General features: G+C 31.5%; 1 protein-coding gene across 2 annotated transcripts in view; it reads right to left on the reverse strand.

The window, feature by feature from the left end:
* Positions 1-5,487: 5,487 nt before the first annotated feature.
* LOC143195461 (uncharacterized) overlaps positions 5,488-24,987 on the reverse strand; it is a 64,845-nt gene continuing 45,345 nt past the window's right edge. For both annotated transcript variants that reach the window (XM_076402579.1, XM_076402578.1), the window contains exon 6: positions 5,488-5,987. In XM_076402579.1, the coding sequence (XP_076258694.1) occupies positions 5,750-5,987 (238 nt within the window). In that variant the 3' untranslated portion in view covers positions 5,488-5,749. The remainder of the gene's footprint in view (positions 5,988-24,987) is intronic.

Here is a 24,987-nt window from a genome sequence, read left to right on the forward strand (position 1 = left end):
CATGCATTACCATTTTAGATTCGAATTAGTTTTCAGACTCAGATTCAGAACAAAATTCCAGTTCACTCATTATTAGTGCATTAGCAATTGCCATTATACGAAGCCCACCACTTTGTACTGCTTTACTGCGTAGCGAGTACTGTCATCGTATTTGCATGGTTTCGGCGTCTGGCAGTTATATTACAGTTAACGCCGTTACACTCGCCGTGACTCTCACTGTGCCACCTGACCAAACTGCGTCCCATTTTACACCTGACCTAAATCGTTAGTTTTGGAGGTTACCACTACCATGTAGCTACACTGTAACTGAAAACAATCAACAAAACTTTAATAGCAAGTGATGTTGTATGTTAATTATAAGATGCAATAATAATAATCATTGTTTTTCGTTAAAGGTTATCAAGACAAGAATAGCAAGTTACCTTCAGCTTAGTTCTGTTTATTGATTACATTCTTATTTAATATAAATGATCACTATATCCTAACAAAACTTGAAGTAGTTTTATTTTAAGATGTCAGCCCGATGCTAACTAAATGGCAATGTATAAAAATGTCAAAATATTACTTCAAACATAATATTTGCTGATATCGTTTGATGTTGTTGCATTATTGCTGGTTATTTTAACTCTTCTTCAGCTGGTTTCAAGCTGTTTATGCTTATGAGATTTCAAATCATCAAAACTTTTATCGCATAATCCAGTAATTTTAATGTAACACTATAGAAAAAGACATCTTGCATTTATTTTGTCTGCGATTGTATATAGAAGAAAACCAAACAGACGAAATAAATAATAAATAAGTTGAAATGTAAATAATCAATATAAATTGTAATTTTTTGTGATATTATTTTAATTTATTTTTAAACGTTGGAAAATATATAACGAAATTACGTTGTATATAGTCATTTGTTCTTTTCTATATTCCTATGTAATTTATTGATAAAAAAGGTTCCTGTAAATATATCTACATTTATAGCGTAGAACATTTAGGATAGAAAGTATCGTTTTGTTTTCGTTTGGTAGTTGAATTTTTCTATTCTTTAACCGTTTTATTATCCATTCCATTGTTATATGAGATCAGATAGTTCTAAATATGTTTTTCTTATTAGGGGTGTCAGTTTTCCTGGGAATATAAACTATGTCATTTCTGAATGATCAAATTTGTTTTTTTGAATATTGCACGTATATTCACAATATCGAATAACTGCTACACCTAATAACAGAAAACAAAAAAAGGTTGCAACATTTGTAATGAAGTAGTTTATGGTTTAAAGCCTTCTTTTGTTATCGTATATTTTATTATACACCAGTTATTGTTATGTTGAAAGCAAAAATTGTTTATCGAGTTTTTGTAAAACTGTAATACAAAAAAAAAACGTTTTAATAAAAAAATAAATGAATAAAAAAAGCATTGACAAACAATGTTTTATTTGTGAACATTCCAGTGCTCGTTCTCTCGCTTCCAACAAACTCCCCCCCCCCCTCACTACCGAAAAGTCCCGTGCCGTCGAATATCACGAAAACAAAAACAACGAACATTTCGAATATAGGAGAATATGTAAAAGGAAAACGAATACGTTTTTATGTGAAAATTGTTTTTGCCTATATAACTTTGTCATTTCTAAGGACGTAACGAGTTATAAGGTGGACAAAAATTCAATTTTATTTCTTGACATCTACACAGATGGAAGAAAAACGATATTCTTCGACTTTTTGCCGAGTTTGGTAAGTACCTACCGAGATATATTTGATAAAATATTGGATGTATGCATAAGTTTTCGCTATTTGAAAATAGAACTCTCTATTTGTAATACACTTTTCGCTATAACAAATTTTTTATGTTATAGGTTAGACATATACAAAGTTAGTACAAAAATATGTACTAACTTTCGTTTCTTACAATAACGTCATCATTTTCTCCCAAAGAGTGTCAGTATTGTTATCGAAATATTGTTATATATTAATGTGATATATATATATATATATATATATATATATATATATATATATATATATATATATATATAGATGCATGAACATGCATTATCTTAGTAAAGCAGCACTTTCTTACACACGGTTTGGTTCTTTTAAGTCTGCGTCCTTGCTCAGTGTTGTCGAAGAGTTACTTCGGTGTATACATGGATTATTTCCTCATATCTTGTTGCGAATTCTAATGAACGTAACAGGCCAATTGAAAAGTCTCCGGCCTGACACATAGATGGCGCTACTAGAATTAAATCCATATGTTTTTTAGTTAGCCCTAACCTTCAAAAGATGCGTGTATAAATTTGACAGCTGTCCGATAATTAGTTTGTGAATTATAGGATTTTGAGTGAAGCAACTTTTGTTATTGTGAAAAATAATGGATAAAAAGAATTTCGTGTGTTGATAAAATATTGCTTTTTGAAAAGAAAAAACACAGTTGAAGCAAAAACTTGGCTTGATGCCGACTTTCCGGATACTGCTCCAGGAAAATCAACCATCAAAGATTGGTATGCTAAGTTTAGACGTGGTGAAATGAGCACCGAAGACGGTGAGGCAGTGTACGCAAAAAAGAGGTTGTTACCGGCTAAAACATTTAAAAAATCCACAAAATGATTTTGAATGACCATAAATTGGAATTGAATGAAACAGCAGACACTCTAAAGGTGTCAACTGAACGTGTACGTTATATCATTCACGAATTTTTGGGTATGAGAAAGCTCTATGCAAAGTAGTTGCCGCACGAGCTCACTTTTTACCAAAAACAATGACGAGTTAATGATTCGGAGCAGTGTTCGAAGATGATCAAGCGTAATAAACCAGAGTTGTTTTTACGTCAATATGTGACAATAGATGAAACATGGCTCCGAAATCCAATCGATAGTCATCCGAGTGGACTGCACACAATGAACCGCTCTAAAGCGTGGGAAACGCAACAGTCGGCTGGCAAGGGTATGGCGTGTGTAAGAAAGTGCTGCTTTACTAAGATAATGCATGTTCATGACATGTGTCAAAAATCCATGAATTGGGCCTCGAATTCCTCCAGATCTGGCCCCCAGAGACTATTTCCAAGAATAGACCCCAAAGAAATTTTCGCCGAATGAACAGGTGATCGTCGAAATTGAGGTCTATTTTGAAATAAAGGACAAATCGTACTACAAAAATGGTATCGAAAAGTTGGAGGGTCGCTATAATCAGTGTATCACCTTTGAAGGGAATTATGTTAAATATGACTATTCATTTTACCCAAAATTGTGTTTTACTATCGTAGGATGGGGACTCTTCGATTGAACTGTTAAGGAAATGTTATTCTACCTTTTGTTTATTTCATCAAACATTGTTTTTTACCCTATTTAATTATCGATTTACCAAAGGTCGCCTAATATTCCATTTTGAAATATATATGTCTATATACAAAATGAACTTGGAAATATTCCTTTATTTTACCATATGATTTTATTTATGTTTAATGTGTATTAAGTTATCTCTGAATAACTCATTAGCAGTTATATCTGATATAATTGTATTTAATTATATTTATATTGAAGAAACTACTCACTGTTTTTATACATTTCATAAATTTAATCTCGAATATACAAGTATGCGTCCGCTTTCTTTTCGGTGAATTCAAAATTATATTGTTTTTCTGTTTTTGAGAGATTTTAGAGTATCCATACCGTCCATTCAGTGCAGGCGCAACACAATAAAAGTGTTTCCAAAAAAAAACCCAAGCTGTAATAGGCAATACATTATACATCTTTATAACGAGAGTTCACTGATATTTTGAAAAGATTATAGCTTTTGCACAAGTGTCAATTTATTGAAAATGCTGGTCTTTAAATTTGAATTACATTCCAGGTGGCCAAGTATAACATTTATTTTCAAATCACCGGAATTGCTAGAAATGTTCCTAAATGTATCTTTATACCGATTAATCGTACAAGTCGTCATAGAAACAATAACATTATTAATTATTACGTAATATTCGGCAAATTAATCTTTCGTTATGGCTTCAGTGGTCACATAACATCAGCTACACCTTTTAATTGTTCGGTGATCTGATATATCGCTGTATAACTACTTTCAATATTTCGTATGGATATTCTATTTTTTCAATATTGTGTTGTTAATATTAACATCATCGCCATTATACGCAAAGAACTGTATTGAGCCCTTTAAACGATGTGATGTTTTTAGAGCTTATATCTCGTTTTTTATTGTTAATATTTGTGTTCGAGAGATTTATGGGACTATATATTATTTGATTACATATCGTTCGAAATATTAATGTGACTCAATTTACATCGTTTGATCTTTGTTGATACCTATCGTTCTTTTAATAAAATGTTTCGAAGCTTGGGCAAAGTTTAAAAATAGGCAAGATATCTTTTTGGATGTGATGTTTAATGTTTACAGATTTAATAAATGAATAAAGAAGTCTCCAGTCTAATTAAGGGTAATCTTTTTTTTTATAAATAAATGAGATATTTTTCTGGAGCAATACATTACTATGTTTCTCAAATTTTTGAATGTTTTTCACTTGCTGCTCGAAATAATCGAGTCTTTGTTTTTTATTGAAATATGAACATTATTTTAAAAAGCCACTTATATATGCTTAAATGTTTATGTGAAATTGTAATACTATACTCTTTAATATATTTATAGTGCCGGTCCTATTGGGCTGTTTCGCGTTATGGATTGTCAAAGGTATTTTGGAGACATTTTATATCTTCTCGAACATGTGCGATTGAATTAAAAAAACGACTAATGCATTGTCCTATTTTTTGTTTTATCTATAGATTTGAAAATACTGTTTGAAATGCTCTTTTGTTAACATTACTATAATTTTATTTCATTGATTTTTTAACTACTGTAGGGGCAGGAGCAATATGGGATGCAGCTTGGTGAGTTGAGGCAGCGTGAGTTACGGCGAGATTTTGTGGATTTAAAGAACGATAACTACCGCGCAATAGTGTTTCGCAGCGTGCCGTGAAGTATACTTGGGTAACAGCCGTGTGTAGGACGTGGTGTTCTTTTCGCAGTTTTTCGCCTAAAGCGCGGGTGGGTGTTTAAAAATGGAAGACGAATTAATAGAAGCTGTGCGGATTCGACAAGATTTGTACGATACAATTCATGTAGACCACGCGTTAATTTCTTTAATTAATATTCTTCACTAAATTATTTATTTAAAGTAAGTTATTCGTGAATCTTTCTACTTTTTAGTTACAACTTCTCAGTTACTTAGTAATTTTACTGGTAAGAGTAGGCCCCTACCTCATTTCTGTTCAATATTATTGCTTAGAGATGTAATCTGTTTATAAGTGCCTATTTAATGGCTTTGGCAGTTTGAATCAGAATAATCGCGTTCTAAAGTCCTAAATTCTTTGTACTCATCATGATTAAAAAAACGAAATGATGGTTTTAAATTTTAGCAACAAAAACAATTGAACAAAATAAGGGGAACAACTCAGCTATATTATAAAGGTATCAATAAAAAACCAATAGCTTTAATTTGTTTAACTTTATTTTAAGTAAATTGAGACCTACACTAATTTTTTTGGTGTTCAGATTGATTCACAACAGGATGTATTCTTAACTGGTAAATACGCATGTATTTTAAGCTAATTTATTTAAGGTTACCGACGCTATTTACGGGTCACTATTTGAAATTTTTTTATGTTGATCCGGCAATAGCATGTGTAACTTCTCATTCTTATGTTGTAATTTGCTTAAAAAATCGTTATAGTTGTAGTTTAAGGATTATTAACTTAACTTCTACCGGTAGAACTTGACTGTGATGGACTGGGAGTGTTTAGATCACTCTCGGGCACTTTTGGCATATCTGTTGTGGTTGATGATGATCTCTCGTAAAGGTAGCTGGTGTATCGGTAGCCGCCGTTGTCATAGTCGTAGGGGTATTTTGAACGATAGGAACCGCCGCCGTATCCACTACCATATCCACTACCATATCCACTGCCTGATCCACTTCCATACCCATTACCATACCTAAAATGAACGGGAAAATATGTTTAAATATAAACAAATTCTTGCTTATGTAAATAATATTCAATAAATAAATTGTTATAGCCAATAAATTAGACAAAGATCAAGCTACAATTATTGATATTAACTATTTTATTAAACTCAATTTTTGCCGATTAAACTACTACCTAACACAACTTCTCTTTTACTCTGAGAAAGCTCCATTGCCAATTGCTTTTTACCAGCTTAAGACCATCACTTTTATTAATAATTAAATAGCCTTCAATATTCATAGAGGTTAATGATTAGCATCCTGAACTATCGACTGAAAGCGACTACCGACCGTTTAGTAATTTACTATCGACTGTTTCAGTCTCTATTTTCGGACGAACTAGTTTCAATCAAATTTAATATTCTGGCTTTGCCGTCCTAGTCACGACCTTACAAATAATGTGTCAAATTTATGCTTACATATATTTATATGCAATATATATATATATATATATATATATATATATATATATATATATATATATATATATATATATATATATATATATATATATATATATATATATATATATATATATGGTTTTGTGTTTTGTTTGTAGTATGACGTATATAACTAAATGTAAATAACTATATATTGCATACTAATGTAGCGTTATTTTGGATCTGTATTTTTCAAGATTTTTTATTTATGTAATAGGCTAAAACGAACAAAGTATTGAATGATAAATAGTAAAATAATTTTAACTGCATTTATGTGCTGCAACAGTTGCTAGTTAAATATTTGTTTGATTGACTTTTTCGATTGTTCGAAAAGTTCGAGGTCTCTCAATGTTTGTACAAACCTTATGAATGTTAAAACTTTTTTCATTGAAATTTGAAATAATAATAATCTTAAAATATTCCTGACTAACAATAACTAAAGCTATTATTGAATTTTAAAAGGCTGCGATGGTTAAATAGTCGATAAATATTGATTGAGAAGATAAGTTATAAATATTTAGTGAACATTACTCTGTGTAGTGCAAAAACACAACATGCGTTAATGTTAAGAATTACGACGTTTGCCAAAAAGCTTGCAATTATATTAAAAATAAGTTATCGAAAAATTTTGCAAACATACAGATGTTTGTGTTCACAGGCTTGTATTGCTAGAAACAAACGTTAGAGTTATTATTTTAATAAATTATTTCTCATAAAAACATATTAAATATAATAATACGTTAAGAGTTGAAAACTACATTAAAGAGTAATACGTTAATCTATTGAAGAATAATCAGTTTAGATAAGGTTCGGAAGAATATTAAGTCAGATAGGAGTCGAGAATACACAAACAATTCTTAAAGGATTATTTAAGCAAAATAAGATATAAAACACAGGGCACATTATTAATAAATTTGACAAAGACAAATTAGGACAAAGATATCGGAGCTCTTAAGAAAGATATATTTATACGTTATCTATTATCGAAATAGATGAAGATTAACTTATGATGTTATGGTAGAATTCTTCAATAAGTTTGGGTCGACATTGAATGCAATAAATTATGTTTCAGGTAAGGAATCCGAAAAAATATCGATATTTTTGGATATTTTTTGAAATTAAAGATATTGTATTTTGTTATTTAGTTTTAAAGAATATTTTAAAATATCGCTGTTATTGTAAAATAATTTTTGGAATTTTTTTTCCGATACATAGATATATTTCGATAAATAGATATTTATTCTCGCCGTTCGATACCGCTAGTCTGAGGTATCAACAACATTTTTTATTGAATTATATTATATATGTCATTATTTTATTTATGTCAATGTAGTTCATTCAGTTATCTGCTTAGGCTTTACATGGTGACATAGATCCAAGTATTCTAATGGCCAATTTGGTTGGCGCAGTGGTAAAGGCGACAGGATTGTCCATGGACTGTTAGTCATGACAGTCGCGAATCTTTCTGGGGCATGGTCGTACATTTATGTTTGTAATTATTTAATATATGTGACTGTCTTATGTAAAAGTGTAAAATCCGACAAAGAAAATAATCCCAGTCACGCCAGTTACCAGGCTGAGTAAGACCGGATGTCTTACTGGGAAGTTGGTCACTCACCAGTTCGTGGGCTTAATGCCGAGGATCGTGGTTCTGAGCCCACGTCAAACAGTAGGTCCAATCCAGATAATCCCTCGTTGAGGATTATGTTGACTGTAAGAATATCCGATAGGTTGCAACTTACTGGAATAAATCTGCGACTTCAGTTAATATTTCGCAAATCCACAAAGAAAACCAGTTAACTCACATAATAAAGGTGCCAAACCCGTGTTATTTCTACAAGAGCTACTACATAACCATACTGTGTATGTGCCTAATATAATGTTCGCCGCTCACTAATGTTTTTAAGAATTTTTTAGACGTTTGACAACAAGATTGACCAGAACTAACACAAATCGAATTTTATAGGTTGATTTGGTTAAATGTTCCGACGCATGAGATAACATATTGTTATAAGGAAAATTCTGCTCTAAGTTTAAAACGAATTTTATATATTTACAAACTCATTATACTCAACGTCATCTATAAAATGCTATTCTAATAAATGCTGTTCTATTGCAAGGACTATAGGTTAATATTATCCATAAGATATATATCAAAATCTCTTCAATTTCTGGAGAGTGAATTAATGATTGCCATAAAGAGCTTGATTTCTTTCAACCTTCCCTTCACAGACATATCCGAATTTTGAGATACAACAGAAATATGTTTAACTAGGCAATTTTATATTAACCCAATATGAAGTACTAATTTTTAAGGTTTTCAAAGTTACTGGTAATAATACCAACAATAAAAAAAACAAAATTACGATAATTGACCGCAAAACGCACCCGTTTAGTAAAATTATGTAACACAAAGGAGTACCAACGGAAAATTAACAGAAATCGCCTTTTTAACCACACCGAGCTTCCATAAACATAAAAATGCTTTTTAGTATGGTCCATCCATCGAAACGGACTGCCATTGTACAGAATAAAATGCTGTAAAATTTCAGGGCGAGGGCGACTACGAATAAAAATAAAAGGGCATTTGATGAACGTAGCCAAAAAGAGATGCGGGGAACGCTGGAGAGAAGAGGCTCACGAATTTTCCATCACAATGTCCCGAGGGAACGGGCCAGAAGTTGGTAAGTGGACGGTAAAAAGCACTCGTCAAAAATATAATGTCGGGCTCTTCGAAAGTATTATACACGTGTATATACAGGGTATCGCCAATATAACATCAACGACTGACATATAGAGAATATATTTATTAATATAGTGTTAAACGAACATTTGTTTTTGAACCAGCCGTAATTCTCCGTGGAGTAGATTCGTAGAACCTGAATATTTTCTAACGGAAAATTGTCCCATTCCTGTACTATAACATCCGCCAATTTCTTCAATGAAATTGGAGATGGAAATTCCTACCTCACTCTCGGCTCTAGAGCCCTCATAGCCATTTGTTTGTGTTAAGGGCTGACGATTATTAGATTAGGATTAAACCAAGACTGAACCTGGCTGAACTTGGCAGTATGTATGGCATATTTGGCAGTATTATGCTATTCATAGTAAGAACTTCGGTTAAGAATATCCAGAAATCATTCGCAAAAATCCGGCCAATGAGGTGAATGAGAAAATCTGCTTTTATGATCGTTGTACCACTTCTTTCCAAGCTCATCGTTGGCTTCTATTATAAAGGATATCGAAAACGCAGTCCTTCCATGAATATTAGCTTTGAGGAGCTATCGATATACTGTTTTTATCCAAATAGTATTATTCAAGTGAGCCCTGTTGTCATTTTTGACACGGTAGTTTAATGTTGTCTGTCCACAATTACTTTTAATCTACGTCGGTCTCACTCAGTTAACATTGGGTTTCGCCCACTATTCTGCAGCGTTCGCGTTTTTCATCCTAGCCGATATCTCACAGAACATTGAGAATTATCATCGGATCCGAATGTTGCCTCAGGGAGCGTTTGACAGTTCTTGCGTAGACGCGGCCTAGTTTGGGCGTCTGCCGATTGGTGACACTCACATAAAAGATGAACAGTCCCATAGATACATATTCCTTGAAGTTATCAAAACCTCAATAGAGATAGGCCTTTTGTTTTCTTTCTGGTATGTGGACTAAAAACATCGTTTGTCCACAGGGCGTCAGGGTTTTTTTTATGTTAAAACGTTTTATAGTAGGACACGTCAAACGATTTCAAACTATGTGCAATTCAAGGTATAAAGCCAACAAACGCGGACTGAAATTTCTGTAAAGTAATTGCTGCTATTTTAATGGAATTTAAACAGAAGCTTGTGGTAAGTTAATGATATACGGCTAACATAGTAGGATTGCAGTATCCGCCATAGACTATTGAAATTTGATAACCTCATTCTATCATCAAGAGATAAACAGCTTCTGTTAATCTCTAGATCTATTTAAAACACTGGAATAATTGAAAATACCAAGAGAGGTACATGGAAGCATTTCTCAGCCAGTTAATGTAGCAGGACAGTTTTCACTATATATATAGCTGTGCTACCCTAGGAGTTTTAGTGCAGGTTCGAATCTGTTATCGGTGCCTTCCATCCAAAAGGTCACAAAAATATGTAAAGAACTCGTTCGCTTTTCATTCGAAAGACATGTCCGAGGAATATTATAAGCCATTGAAATCTGGGTTTCTGAACTTATTCCTCGCACAGGGTGACCTTAAACGAATGAAGAAAAACATATAGAATTTGCGTTAAGAATCGCATTTGAAAGGCATCAATCTTACAGATGGCAGACGGCAACAGAGTCCAAGTCTTGTAATTATAGAGAATAATTGGCAAGATGAGCATTTGAAAGCGCTTTGAAAATATTTTAGTCTTGATTGTAACATTTCCATATGCGGTTTCCATACAGAAGAGCCAGAGCTCCTGCAACATGACCGATTCGGCCTATTGCAAATCCCATTTCTTCTCCTGTAATACTGGCTCCAAATACTTGAACTCCTCCACTCGCTCTAACTGAATTCCGTTGATAATTACACGATCAAACATTCCATCAATTGTCAATACCTTATCTTTTCTTAATTCATTCTCAAACCACATGGCTCGGCAATACGACCTATATCATCAAGAGTGCTAGAAGCCGCAACGAGTGTTTTGTATATCTGATAAAAAACACTGGTATTATGTGATCTCAACAAGAAAAATTAATGGAAGTTACTATTTGCTGATCTAAGAATTAATGTAGTAGTCTATGAAAATAATTATTCTCATTTTATTTAACATTAAATACTTATACCGAAATAGGATACAGCTTAAAGAATATATCATTTGTGATTGGAACAATAAAACAAACACCAAATAAAAATCGTCTCAAAATGTAACCGTTTATTTGAAAAAGATTGTTAAAGATGGAGGACAGGGCTCGTAATCATCACGGAACTATTGCCGTCGTTATCTATTCGTTGGAATAGAAAACGGTCAATAAATCACGTCTAAAACGTTCGAACGGGCGCACTAACACAAAAATGTCGAACGGAAAGCAATTTAAACTTTTCGTATATGTTCCATAACGGCCTAATAAATAGCTGAAACACTGGGCGATAAGAGATACGCATACGGTTCCGGCTAAATCCCGAGCTTTTGCTCGTACATACGTACGGTCGCGTCGCTGACGATCCCATTCCGTTTTCTGCAACTTGGGTTGTAAATGTTCTCGATGAAAAATGCGCGATAAATTGTCTCGAAGAATATGACCGAATCTGCTTTGCATCATTCATTGCGCATTATTAAAAGACATTTTGCGTGATATATTATGAAGCTTATTTTATTATTATACATAGGAAATAATTCAAACAACATTTATTATAATAATATTTATTTAACACTAATTGTAAAGAATATTATTACTAAAAATTTTTGAAAAAAATTTTTTTTTATAAATTAAGTTCTCTTCTGTTCACAAATTTGGTAATCTCTTTGTCATTAAAATTTCCTATTTCCGAGATAAACTTCCCAATAAATCTCCCAGATTTCCAATAAACAGTATGGAAATAGCCTAACATTTAGTATAGAAGTGTTTTCGTATTGAGAAACATCTTTCTCCCTCTGATGTTGTCATGGGAGTTCCTACGATTTCTAATAATTGTCTAGTCTCCTTCAGCCTGTCTCCTAGATTGTTTGCTATTAAAAATTTTAGAAGAAGAATTTGAGAACCATGTTCTGCAGTCATTTATTTTTTTTAATATATTAAATCTCCATTTACCAACTAGGTTTTTTTCTGGACTGGACCTACAGTTTTACGTGGGCTCCGAACCAGGAATAACAGTACAACGCTTTTTTGCTATATCCTCAAATCCATTCGTTTGTTAAAAATAGCGATATTTTTGGCCGATACACGATATCGAGGTAAATAACACTGTTGATAAAATTCGATATCAAGCCTGTTTTGTTTTGGTTATCGGGTATGAGCCTTTTTTCACTTTCGAAATAATATGGAAGTCGAATGCCAACCGAATAGAAGAAATTAGGCTTCTAATTGGACTAACTGAACATACAAAATTATCATACAGTTTATTACTGAAATACCAAATATCTGTTTTTAACTGTTGAAACCCCACCATGCTTAGATTACAATAAGCTAATATGAAATATCTTATTTCTTGTACATCAAATTGTTCGATCAGCTATTCGATAATAATGTAGATGTTCACCAATTTAATGGTCATTGATCCGACTGAATAATGTGATTCTAAAGAAGGTGGTATAAATATGTTATGACAGTCATTTCGAGAAATATTTACTTACTGACAATGTATGAGCACAAATGCGTTCATTAAAATGATGTAAACTAATATATAAAAGCAGAGATCTAGTTAACAGCTCATAACAGAATTTTAATTTTAATATATTAAAGCATGTCTAAAACAGATTTTGTGAAGTATCTAATGGAGTTTTGCAGTTACATGTGCTTATAAGCTTGCTATTATTAAAATAAACATTAAAATTACAATTTATGCATTTTATTTACCCAAATATTATAAGGAAAAGAAAATGTATTATTTATAAAAATTTAAGAAAATCAAACAAACATCATCAAATATATATAATATAAACCTTCTTGTATTGTGGTTACTATGAACTATGTCAAATTAACATATTATTAGTTATGTCAAACACATTTGCATTTGTATATTAAAATTATCACCATAAAATGTTCCATCAGGTTTTCCAGCAATAAAATTTTGATTTATATTGACAAATATGGAACACTTGATTTTAACAATACTGTTCTCATAGTTCCCATCTGCCGATTGTGTAATTATTGGGCATTATTTATAGTTATTTATTGCACTTATTAATCTTCTGGTTAAGTACCGACAGTATTTTAATTTAGTTCTCTTCAGCATTGTACTACATCTCATGACTAGTGTGTCTAGAATATACTCGTTGGTAGAACAAAACTTATTTTTAAACAATGCAATATAAAATATATAATCCAAATAAAATCGAGAAGCCTCAAAAAGTTTAACAGTTGGAATTCGGAAATGATTAGTAAGTACAAACAAACATTCCAATAATATTTTGATGTAGGAAATTCACATTTTACGAAATAACAAATAATAGAGAAAGAAAATGGATATAATATGGGTTAATATTAAGAGGTATTCAAGAGAGATTTTAAGAGAATGATGTTTCAAAAAACACAAAAGTTTTTTGAATTTCTGCTGTTAAATAAGTCTACAGTACAAAATCTACATCCAAAAAGATTCAAGCTACTATGTTTCCGGTTGAATTATAATGGTATATTCTTTTATACTCTAGTAAGATTATAAATTATCGTTTATTTTTACTTACTGTTACTTATTAACGGCTCATCTACTGTGTTTTGAGACGAGGATATCAAGCGATACGGGTGTTAGAGCAGGACCCAATCAACTGTAACTGATTATGAATCAAAACATAGAATCCCATAAGGGTTTGACATATAGGGGGATATAATTTTATTTCGCATTATTAGTGAGATAGGAGATTATGATCGTAAACATTTCTGAATCAACGTGTTCAGAGATGATGTAGTTTGTGTAAGCAAAAACTTGTTTTTATATCGACTTGATACTCTTTCTTTTGATTCAAAATTATTTAGAAACTATTGGTACATTATTAGATGTAAAGTCAATTTTATTTAGAGGTTTGTTCAAACTGAATTTTATTTAAAATAAATCTTCGAAATTCCTTTTCTTTCGTCCTATAGAAAACTTGAATAAGACAATCTGAAGAATAAGTTAAAAGCTTTATTTTGTATATATTATTAAAAAATCCGATGCTAAATATCAGTTGTCGATTTTTTCATAAAAACCACAAGAAGATACAGGGAAAATATATTTTAAATTTAGATTGCTCGTCAGCAGCAAATCAGGGTAGTGCGTAGTAGGTAATCAGTAGTATTGCGGGGTTAGTTTTAAATTGACTTATTCCACGTAATGATTTGTTGCATACGAGCACAACTCACTTTGAAATCAATTGAAAGTATTTTAGGAGTAGTGATTAGTTATAGATTACTGAAGCCCCCCGAAAATTCTGTATTCAGTAGTATATTAATCAATAACGAGCTACCCTGTTGATAATTTACAAAAAAAGTTAAAGAATAAGTTCTATATAATGGATTCTGCACTAAATGAACCTACTCTAGCCAAACCAACGGAGTAAAACGTGCGTCATTCAATTATGACAGACCCATGGCATTCTTTATGAAAAGAATCAGGTATTTTAGGTATTCTTAAGTCAACACAGGAAATATTTTCAAGACGGCGTAATCAAAATAATGTATCTACAATAACAAGCCCAGTTTTCACATAATAACTGCAAATATTCCAGCACAACTCACCCTAAAAAGAATATTATCGCACTGCTACAAGGCAACTGATCGGTGCGACATATAAGCCAGCTATTTATTTTACAATATAAAAGAGGAAACTCGCATCAATAAGCCGTATATCGCTGTTCATAGAAACAGGAGATGATCGACAATGTTCAAGGTATTTTTGTCAAGCAGTGGTATTGATATCTAGAGATATACACTAAACTCCTAGATCATTCGGCAAGAATCCGTGTGATTTTTTTGGGGTGTATTAAACTCCATTTTTATTGTGATAAACTAAAAATATTAGAAACCCTGAAAGAAAGTGTAATATTTCTTCACAAGCATCTAGGAAGGTGTTCGCAAAACCCGTAAAAATACAAGCATTTTTAAGTGGTAAACATACTTTTCGTTTAGCTGCTTACATGTATTTTTATCAGAGATAACTCTTGAAAAATGTAACGTAACTGCTCAGTTCGACAGTTTTCATGTTTTTATATGTACTTTTATATGTATGATTATTATATGTTTTTATATGTTTTCGACATTCAATACCGTTGGTTTGATGAAATCTACTACCGAAGGACATCAAATACTTTTAGAAACATATGGTGGTGGTGTTCGATTATGGTTTATCGGTTTGTGTTCGATTAATAAGATTTATGATTTTGATATCTGTCACAAAGACCAGTCTGGCGAACCAAAAAAACTTTCGAATTACTTAGCAAATATTGAATTAACCATCTCTAGACTTTTATGCCATATAAAGAGAGATCCAAAGAAGAGGAAATTGCTACTACACGAATTGGCTGAAAATGCTATTTCTGATTCATATATTGTGAAAAAAAAGTCAAGGGTTGGTGCAGGAGAGTCATCCATATTAACTTCGAAGCAGAATATTGATGACCAAGTCTGGCCACCAGCAAGGTGTAGAAGCTAAAAACGTCAATTGCACAAGATGACCAACGTGTTCTTGTAAAAATTATCAATAATAAGGAGTAATAAAAGATATATTCGTACATAACAATGCTCGACCAGGTGCTACAAGAGTTTTGAAGTGCATGTTGTTGCAGACGTCAATTGCAGTTTTACAGCGTTCTCACCAAACAGAACGATTTGCCTGCATATCATTCATATATATTTGGATTACTGTTTTTCAGGCTGTTTAGTCATTTATAGCACAGTTCCTGAAAAATGTATTTAATACTTCAAATTATTTTGATGATATATTTTAACCGATCATTACAAAAAAGCAGTGCCTTTAATTACGATTTAATTAGTGTTACATAATATAAGTCGCTATTATTAGGTCGATGAAAATATTCCGATGGGTTGATTGATTTCATTAGGCATTTTTCATTGGTATTCAAAATTTTTCTTGCAAAATCAAATACTAATAGGTATTTTTATTTGAATGGGAAAAAAGATTAACTACCACAACTTATTTAAGTCCATTAGGACTATGTGTTTGTCATTATTTAATGCGTAATGTCAATCTGCGTCTGTTCACCTATATACAAACAGGTACGCAAACTTTTAAATGTTTTTTTAGCTGAAAAAGTCCATTCGACGACAAAGGGTGTCACGTTGTAAATGTCAGGCCGGCCGACCGAAATAAAAATCGAACACGGACCAATGAATACCGGAAAAAAGAGCCGAAGAAGGGTCTACGGATTTTCCATTAGAGATTTCCATGTCCGCAGGGGATGGATCAAAGTCGAGGTGAATGGCAAATGTACTATATAAAGGTTTATCAAAATAAATGCAAAATTACGGTGTTGTTGTATAGTTTACGACCGAGAGAATGTTAAGGCCGGAAAGGCTTTGTTGACGGAAAAGGTTTTTATTTCTCTATGCTATACATAAAAACAGCGATAATTTTGAATTGGTATTATTCCAAGATAACTGTAAAGAAAACTTAAGAAACTTTGTTAAATTGTTGTTCTTTAAATTCAAATTTTACATGATTTTAAACGAAAAAATTCTTTAAGTGACTAAAAAACTTGTTTTCATTGCTATTAAAATGCTATCTATAAATCTATAGAAAAACACTATTGTGAATTAAATTTAAACTCTAGGATATAAATTATCATGGAAATTAAATTATTTAATGTAACTTAAGAGAGGAACTCAAGAGAACTTAGAGACAAACAAGAAAGATTAGAGAAACTCAAGAAATATTTAGTTGCTTCGGCCTACTATATTTATAATAACTGAGAATTTCTTAGGCGGCAGTATGTACATCTATAAATACAGCATTAAATCAATAACCCATCAATTGCTAAGATCGTCTCATTTTTACATTCAATTTATAGTTTCTAATCTATATTTTTTTTTACTTCTTTATAATAACCAAAATGCTGCAACTGTTAAGAACCTGAAGTAAATGAATGTAAATCTGAATAGGCGTAGTGAATTACATCCAATAGAAGATATACAACAAATGGGTTACTTAGCAGGCAAAATGTTATTATTTTAGAAGTTGGAATTTTTTGGTGCTGTTATAGTTGGCTACCTGCAGGGCGTTATTGAATTAGTGGGTAGGCATTTTGTCAGTTATTGAATCACAACACGGAAGATATACATTTCGACCTGATGGTGTATCATATCATAACTTCAGAACAGTACCATGATTGTAAAAAATTAAATATATTGTTTTAATGTAATCTTGAAGTAACCCTATATTTAAATATTTGTTATTAACATATTATAATTGAAAGCAATAGGACATATTGGTCAATATATAACCAATTTGGCTAACACGACAACTAAAAAGTATCCGAAAGTGTTCGGTTAAGTGTTCGGAAATGGTTTTGTGTTAATGCCATTATTTGAGAGGGATTTTAAATCTTATTGAAAAATTATCTTTTTGCAACCATAAATGGCTCTTCTTATTGTAATGTCAACTGTAATTATTCTTTATGCACACAGAGGGAAATATGTTACATCCAGAACTATCAAAGATTTCTTCGAGATAATTTTGCACCTTTTTTGAAGTTTGCAATGTACTTGATAAATTACGAAAAACATTATGGTTATTCTATAGGATATAAATGCTAAGCGAATAATGACAACTTAGGCAAGTAAGGCCCAGTTCAACGCCTAATTAGTTTTTATTTTGTACATTTGATAAATGAATCAAGAAAGTAATGGATTTACTGACTGAGCACAAGGAGGTTTTGATGAATTTTTGTTTATTTTTGCATCGTAGATAAAAAAATCACTAGATCTAAATCTGACGATGTTATGTTTGAAGATAATTGGATGCATTTATTAAGTCAGTCTTATTCTAATAATCTCAATTGTACCAACATTATTTTAGCATCAGATAAATAGAAACTGCTTAAGCAATATGGCCACAGATTAAGGGTATCAGTTGCCGAGAAAAACATCGGAGTTTCGATATTTTAAAAAAATATGGCTATATCGGAGAATAAAAAATGCTGATATATTTTTACAAAATATATTGATATTTTTAATAAAGCTTTAAAATTAAATATCAAAAATAAACCAATCCTTTAATAATTATGCAGCAATTTAAAAGGTTTATTCAAATAATTAAATGTTTATTGTGATGTTTAAGAAATATATTTAATTTTTTTGAAACAATATCGAAAAATATCGGTCAACGAAAATATTGATATATCGATGTTCGAATCGGCATCCCTATCACAAATAAACTTCGACCCATCGTTAACAGAATGTTCTAAAAAAATAATATTAGATATATTGTGCTAAAAAATTGATATTGGAATTTGAATAGTCATATTAATTGTTAACAGCATGTTTAATGAATTATGTAAAGCTCTATTTAGTGTTATCAATAATTCAGCACGATTTCCGTGTAAATTTAAACTCCATAGGAATTTTAAATGTCTAAAATTGACTGTAAATTCTCTTAGGATTGTTTCGGAAATCCAACATAGTCGACGGGAAATTATTAATGCCCCTATTAGACAACAATCCGGATAAAATTGAAAGCCTGCTCGATATTCCGATTGGTTATTAACTGACAATCAGTTTATTGAAGAGACCCGCTGCTAATTGAGGGGCTTGTTCGAGTACTAATGGATAAATTAAAGTCAAAAAAAGTATCTAGTTGCAAATTGATAATTATAATTTGGGATTGGCTAATCGGGTTTAATTATGAATTATCGCTTTACAATAAACTGCTTATTTATGAGCAAATTCTGAAGCCTGTTGGACGAATATCACTGGCGGGAAATTTTACATTAAAATTATTCAAAAATTTTAGGGTCTATTTCAGTGGAGGATTGTTATTGTGCAAGTTCGGTTCTAGAAGGGAAAATAAAAGATCGTGAGAATCCGTATTAATAGAGTACAACAGAATAAAGCAAACGTATACATACATATTCAGTAGAGTGGAGGATTAAAGAAAAATAATAGAGTAGGTAATATTTAAAAATTATAACCCACTAAGTGAGTATACACTAAAAATCATCGTAGTCTGGAGATTCGGCTACTTTCGGAACTATTCGTATATTCATCGGCGCAATCTACTCGCCCCAAGCCGAAATGCGAAAAGTCGATTTTGCCAAATTTACTGCTAATCTATTTGCTTTATGGGTGTATTTTATTTTAGAAAAATAATATATTTGACAAAATTTTCTGAAATTAACTTTTATATTTTGTTTTGAAACAAAAAATACTTTATTATTTTTTTAAACTATTTAGTACAATATATAGTTCTTGCCTTTAGATTTGGCAACAACACTGGATGGTATTGCAAGCCAAGCATTCCTCATAAGAAATGGCGGTGTACCGTATTTACTTGTTTAACTATTAAAGCGTTTGATATGTTATCACGAATGAAAATTATATTTTGACGTTCCTCTTTACTTAAAAAGAAGCCTTTTACTTTATCATTTTAGCATTTTAATGGGATTGCAAAAATGGAGAGTCAAAGGTAAGTTTAGTTTCAGTTGTTACAAATAGGATAAATTAATTAAATAACTTAAATTTTGTAGTGTAAGTTTTGAAGTTTGTCAAGAGATACTTAGTAGCAAGAGAAACAAACAAACATACGCATTTCACCATGATCTTGGTGCACAACTAAAGCCGATGAAAGAAAGGATCATCTGCCTTCTCTGTGTCCTCTACTTAGTGATTTTATTATCCATACATACTGAATTTCGGCAGCATCTTTGTTGGATCCATATTACAAATGTTAAACAAACGATAAAGAATTAAAATATATAATATAATTATATTTTTAACATAACATAACATAAACATCATTGAGTTTCAAGGTATTTGAGTCTTGATTTCATTAAATATTTCTTTCTTTTTCATTCTTTTTCCATTAAATATAATAAACTTGCTTTTATTTGGGAAAATGCTTTATTGTAACTTTTATTGTATTATAATTAATTAATAAATAGTGCGAGAAGTATAAAGGAATGTATCTACAAAGAAGTTGTTATAAAAATTTGTTTATATATAATACATTTGTATTATACAAATATGTGGTAGTTTAGTAAAGGTTAAGGTTCATTGTTCATTCATTCATTCATTAAGGTTAAAATGTTTTGTGAATTAATGTCATCTTACTGTTTTTTTAATGTCATTTTTACTATATATATATATATATATATATATATATATATATACCTGTATGGTATATTACCATACAGGTATACAGGTATACATTACCATTTAATTAAAAAAGTAATACAGAGGATATTTTACGTCTTGAAGACTGATACTATGCCGATATCAGAAGTTTGGTTATAATTAAGAAACAGAGCCACTCACGACGTCCAAAGCAGCAAAAGTTCAAAAAGAAGAACAATAGTTTATTATTAAATAAACAAGGAAAGATATAAATAAACAACAAGGTATGGAAAAAAGAACAAAATTAATATTATAGAAAACGATATACTAATCGTTTTAACATTAACGAAACATTGTTGAAACTTATATCCTGTCTAGTATCCTTTCGAAACTCAATGAAAGGTCGACCACGCACCTTCAGAGCGCCAGGCTACATGTATAATTCTGCTTAAGAGCCTAGGACTATTTCTAAGAACATCCGAATCTTTTAAGAAACTCTGATACCAACGCCCAATCTACAGGGTATTAGATCAGATTAAAAAGCACTGGTTTGAGACAAGTGAGGGCATTAAGTTAGAACAAAATAAAGTTTTGAAGGTCCCTCTAAAAATTTAATTCATCAGCTGCTTCATAATGTTGAACAACGTTGGATATTCGCGGTAATTAATTTGACACAATCAAAAATATTCGGAATTATTACGAAAGTCTTTTTATTTGTTAGGTAATAAATATGAATTAAGAATAGTAATAACATGAAAAAAAAAAGAGTAAAAGAGACAGCTGCTGAAGCGAAAACAAGAAAGACAAGAAAATCCAGATTGCTGGATGAGATCATAACAATTAGTAAGCAGAATGAAGCGTGACTAAAACTTTCCTATCAGTTATGAGACAAATATCAACTAATAACAATTCATCAGTTATGAGACAAATATCAACTAATAACAATTCAGACTGTTAATTCGATCGAATCCATACATATGGTGAAATTACTTGGTCAAATGGCGTTGGTCAATGATCAAATGGTTTTTTCTCTGCGTTAGCCACTTTTTAGCCTCTTCAAGTAGTTTTTATAGTGTTTTCTTAGAAAGCTTGTTGATGCTGGCTGCCTGTCATAGCCAAATTATTTGGACGACATCTGATTAACCTATTTTAGATTTGGGGCCTATACGGTCGATCATATCTAAATTATTAGCTTCCCAATGGAGCATTGTTAATTAAATTAACAGCAGCTAACGTTTGGCGTGTATTACTGATTATATTTTCAGTGCGGCGACACTGCTACTGCAGCTTACTATAGGTTAGCCTATTTAATCATGTATCTGTCACGACTAAGTAACTCATTAATCAACCGACAAAGGCAGATGGTCCGTTAAACTGAATTGAATTGAAAAATCGTGAGGAAGAGTATTTAAGATAGTGTTGGTCTTATAAAACTTGGCTTTGCTGAAATTACTTTAGTGTTTTTAAATATCACAATCTTCAGGATGTTTTTTTCTCAAAATAAAAAGCTGTGTAGTGGCTAAAATATTGATTTTAAATTGAACATTATGGACTGCATCCATCCAATGTTTAACCAAATAAAATTACACATCGTTGATATTATTTTACCTATTATCATCCCGGTTTCTTCTATTTCAAAATGGAACACAGCAACAAATGGAACATGTTGGTAATTTATTGTAAATACGTTGTTCTTCATGCAAGAAACATTAATCTAACAAAAAGATCCCAAAATGTGATCGGCAAAAGTTGTAATTAATAAGCGGCTTTGAGCGTTGCTCGGTTGATATAAATAAAATATTACATTGTGTTTTACGTAATTAACTTTTTTGGTAATAGGCTTGAAAAAAGACAAGACGAAATATTATGGGATTTAGCAAGTAACAACTATAACAGACATGCAGGTCGAGAAAAATGTTCAAGCAAGGACTGTAGAATAGATTGTGGAAAAGATTGTCTATAATAGTACTCTTCGGCTTGGACGAACTCCATCAGAAACAAAGAAGAATAATTTGAAAAGTGGTGAAAATATGAACTAGTATTAGTTTGGAAATTAATAACTTAGTTATTGACTTGAATAGTGACTCAGAATATGACAGTGGGTAAATCAAAATTTCTCTATGTGGGATAATAATTCAATGCAGAAAATACCTAGACACAGTAATGAGATTGGAAACAGATAAAATTAAGTATATAATTATTATAGAATGTAGAAAACTGTTTGTTTGAGTGTGAAAAGCTTATTTGCTTAGATATGTCTGCAATTGTTCAGAATATATAAGAGCATTTGGTTAAAATGTACCAGGAAATAATGAACGCTAACTGTATTGCGGATATGGAAAATGCATTGGAGCTAATGCAGTAACTAAATCTAATTTTTTGAAGAAAAATGTTCATAAACAGTAACAGAAGAATCAATAAACAACGGATAAATACAGTGATATCAGAATGATTTGACGAGAAAACAAAGCAGCGAAAGATGGAACTAAACATAAAAAGATAAATAAGTCTCTAATGAAAGAAAATATATTATTTAAATGTGTAATTGCTAATTTACTAATGTAAGCCTCCAAGGGATAGCATAGGTACTTTAGAAGAAGAGTTCAATGTAGATACAATATAATTACTCTAACCTATAAACGATTGTTGCAGTTTTATTAGCTTTAGTTTAAGTCCTTGGATAATATATGCATTAGACGTATAATAATTTTAAAACTAGTCATATTTTATAACATTTTTGTTTTATTGTATTATTTATATTAGAGTATTTCTATATATCAAAGCTATTACATACTAAATGACAAAACTAACTGCGGCAACATTGTGACGTTTTAACGGCATAGATTGAGATGACGTAAGTTTACTGCTGCTTTGGATAGCCTGCATAGAACAGTATCTATTCAAAATTAATAAACACAATAAAAAATCTCAAACACAGCTTATTTCATTCGATTTTAACATCAACCTACTCTTGTTGAAAAACCCTTTACTCCAATGCGTATCACTATAAAGAAACAGCATATCTATGTTATTCTATTTTCAGTTTTATTTTTACGATAATATTAGTTTAATAAAAATATGTGAATCACTCTATTGAAATAATTTCTTGTTATATTTTCCCTGTTGATGCCGATCTCAGTGCATCTAGAAATTGAAAATGTTCCAGTAGCATTATTGAAATGAAACATTTTCCATATCGCTTCCATGCGCGGCAACTCTATTAGCCGAATAATGCAGTACGCGAGATCGGCGACGCATAAAAATAATAATGGAATCCCATGTACGTTTCGCATCCATTTCCGTTGCGCGGATGTTGCGTTCCATTTACCTGCCGACAAGCGAAAGCGCATAGTTCGTAAAAATAAACTCGATCCATACCATCAATCACCACCGTCCCTCACTGACTACTCTGGATATATTTGAAATGGGACTGATGTTCATTGTATTTCGATTATAGGCCGTCGTTCTGTCGTTTGAAAGAATGATCAGGCATTGAAATTAACTTGCAACGTTTTTGAATAGGCCGGTCTATCATTGGATCTTTGCCCTTTGATCGGAACCGTTAACTCGTACCACCCTTGGAACAACTATTTAAGGGCGCTTTTGGTCGCCTAGGACACATTAACAAAATATAGAGAATTTAGTAGGGGATCTTAAATTTGCGCATGTGAAACAGTGTTATAGTTTGTTCATTTGCGGCTAGATGACTGTTCTAAAAGATAAAAAGACGTCGATTACGTATGTGGTGGAAAAAATCAAGGAGTTACTGGATATTTTAAACTTTTTTTATAATTATATAATTCCTATAGAGAAAATTTGATCTATATACAAAGAATTTCGCTTTAATTTTTTTCGACAAAGCATCTGTTTCAGATTGGATGTATTTTTCAACATGGCTGACAAGACATAGTTAAAAAGCCTATAAGCACGGGTTAAATATTAATTAATCTTAATTTGAAACTGTGTTTTTGCGGTTAATTTTTAGGTAAAATTATTTGTTTAAATCTGAAGACATTTCACAGGTGTTGATTCCCAGGATATAGTATTATTTCAAATAGAGTGCACAGATTTCCTACGGATCCTGCTCTATGTCAGAAATGGTTTTTGTCAATTAATAATGAAAAACTGATAGGAATCTCTTGTAAGGTCTTAAATAAGAGCAACAAGGTTTGTAGTGTGAATTTTTCACCGGCTGCGTACAAACCGAAATGTGGAAGAGCATTACTTAACAGGGCTGCAGTTCCCAGTTATTGTTTAAATTGTACGCCTTTAATAACGTTAACTATATGTAATTGATTTGAAAAATATAACATCTCCTCTACCTCTATTTTAGCTGTGGCATTTGAAAAGGAAAATATTGATATGTCAGGAAACCTTATTGAATTGAACAGTGTAGTTATTGAAGGCCGTTTGTGTGATATATATAATTTAACAAAGCCAGGAACTTTTTTCACTTTGTTGGTAAATGAGGCCACGTCTCGACTGATCTATTTAATTCACAGATTATGAACAAAACTTAACTCAACTGTATAGAGGATCCTGAACGAGATGTGATTAGAAAAATAATAGTTAGGTGTTGATT

Source organism: Rhynchophorus ferrugineus, unplaced genomic scaffold, assembly GCF_030347505.1.
Source record: "Rhynchophorus ferrugineus isolate W39M unplaced genomic scaffold, kcgeb_rfMv2 rfM4, whole genome shotgun sequence".
Lineage (NCBI taxonomy): Eukaryota > Metazoa > Arthropoda > Insecta > Coleoptera > Curculionidae > Rhynchophorus > Rhynchophorus ferrugineus.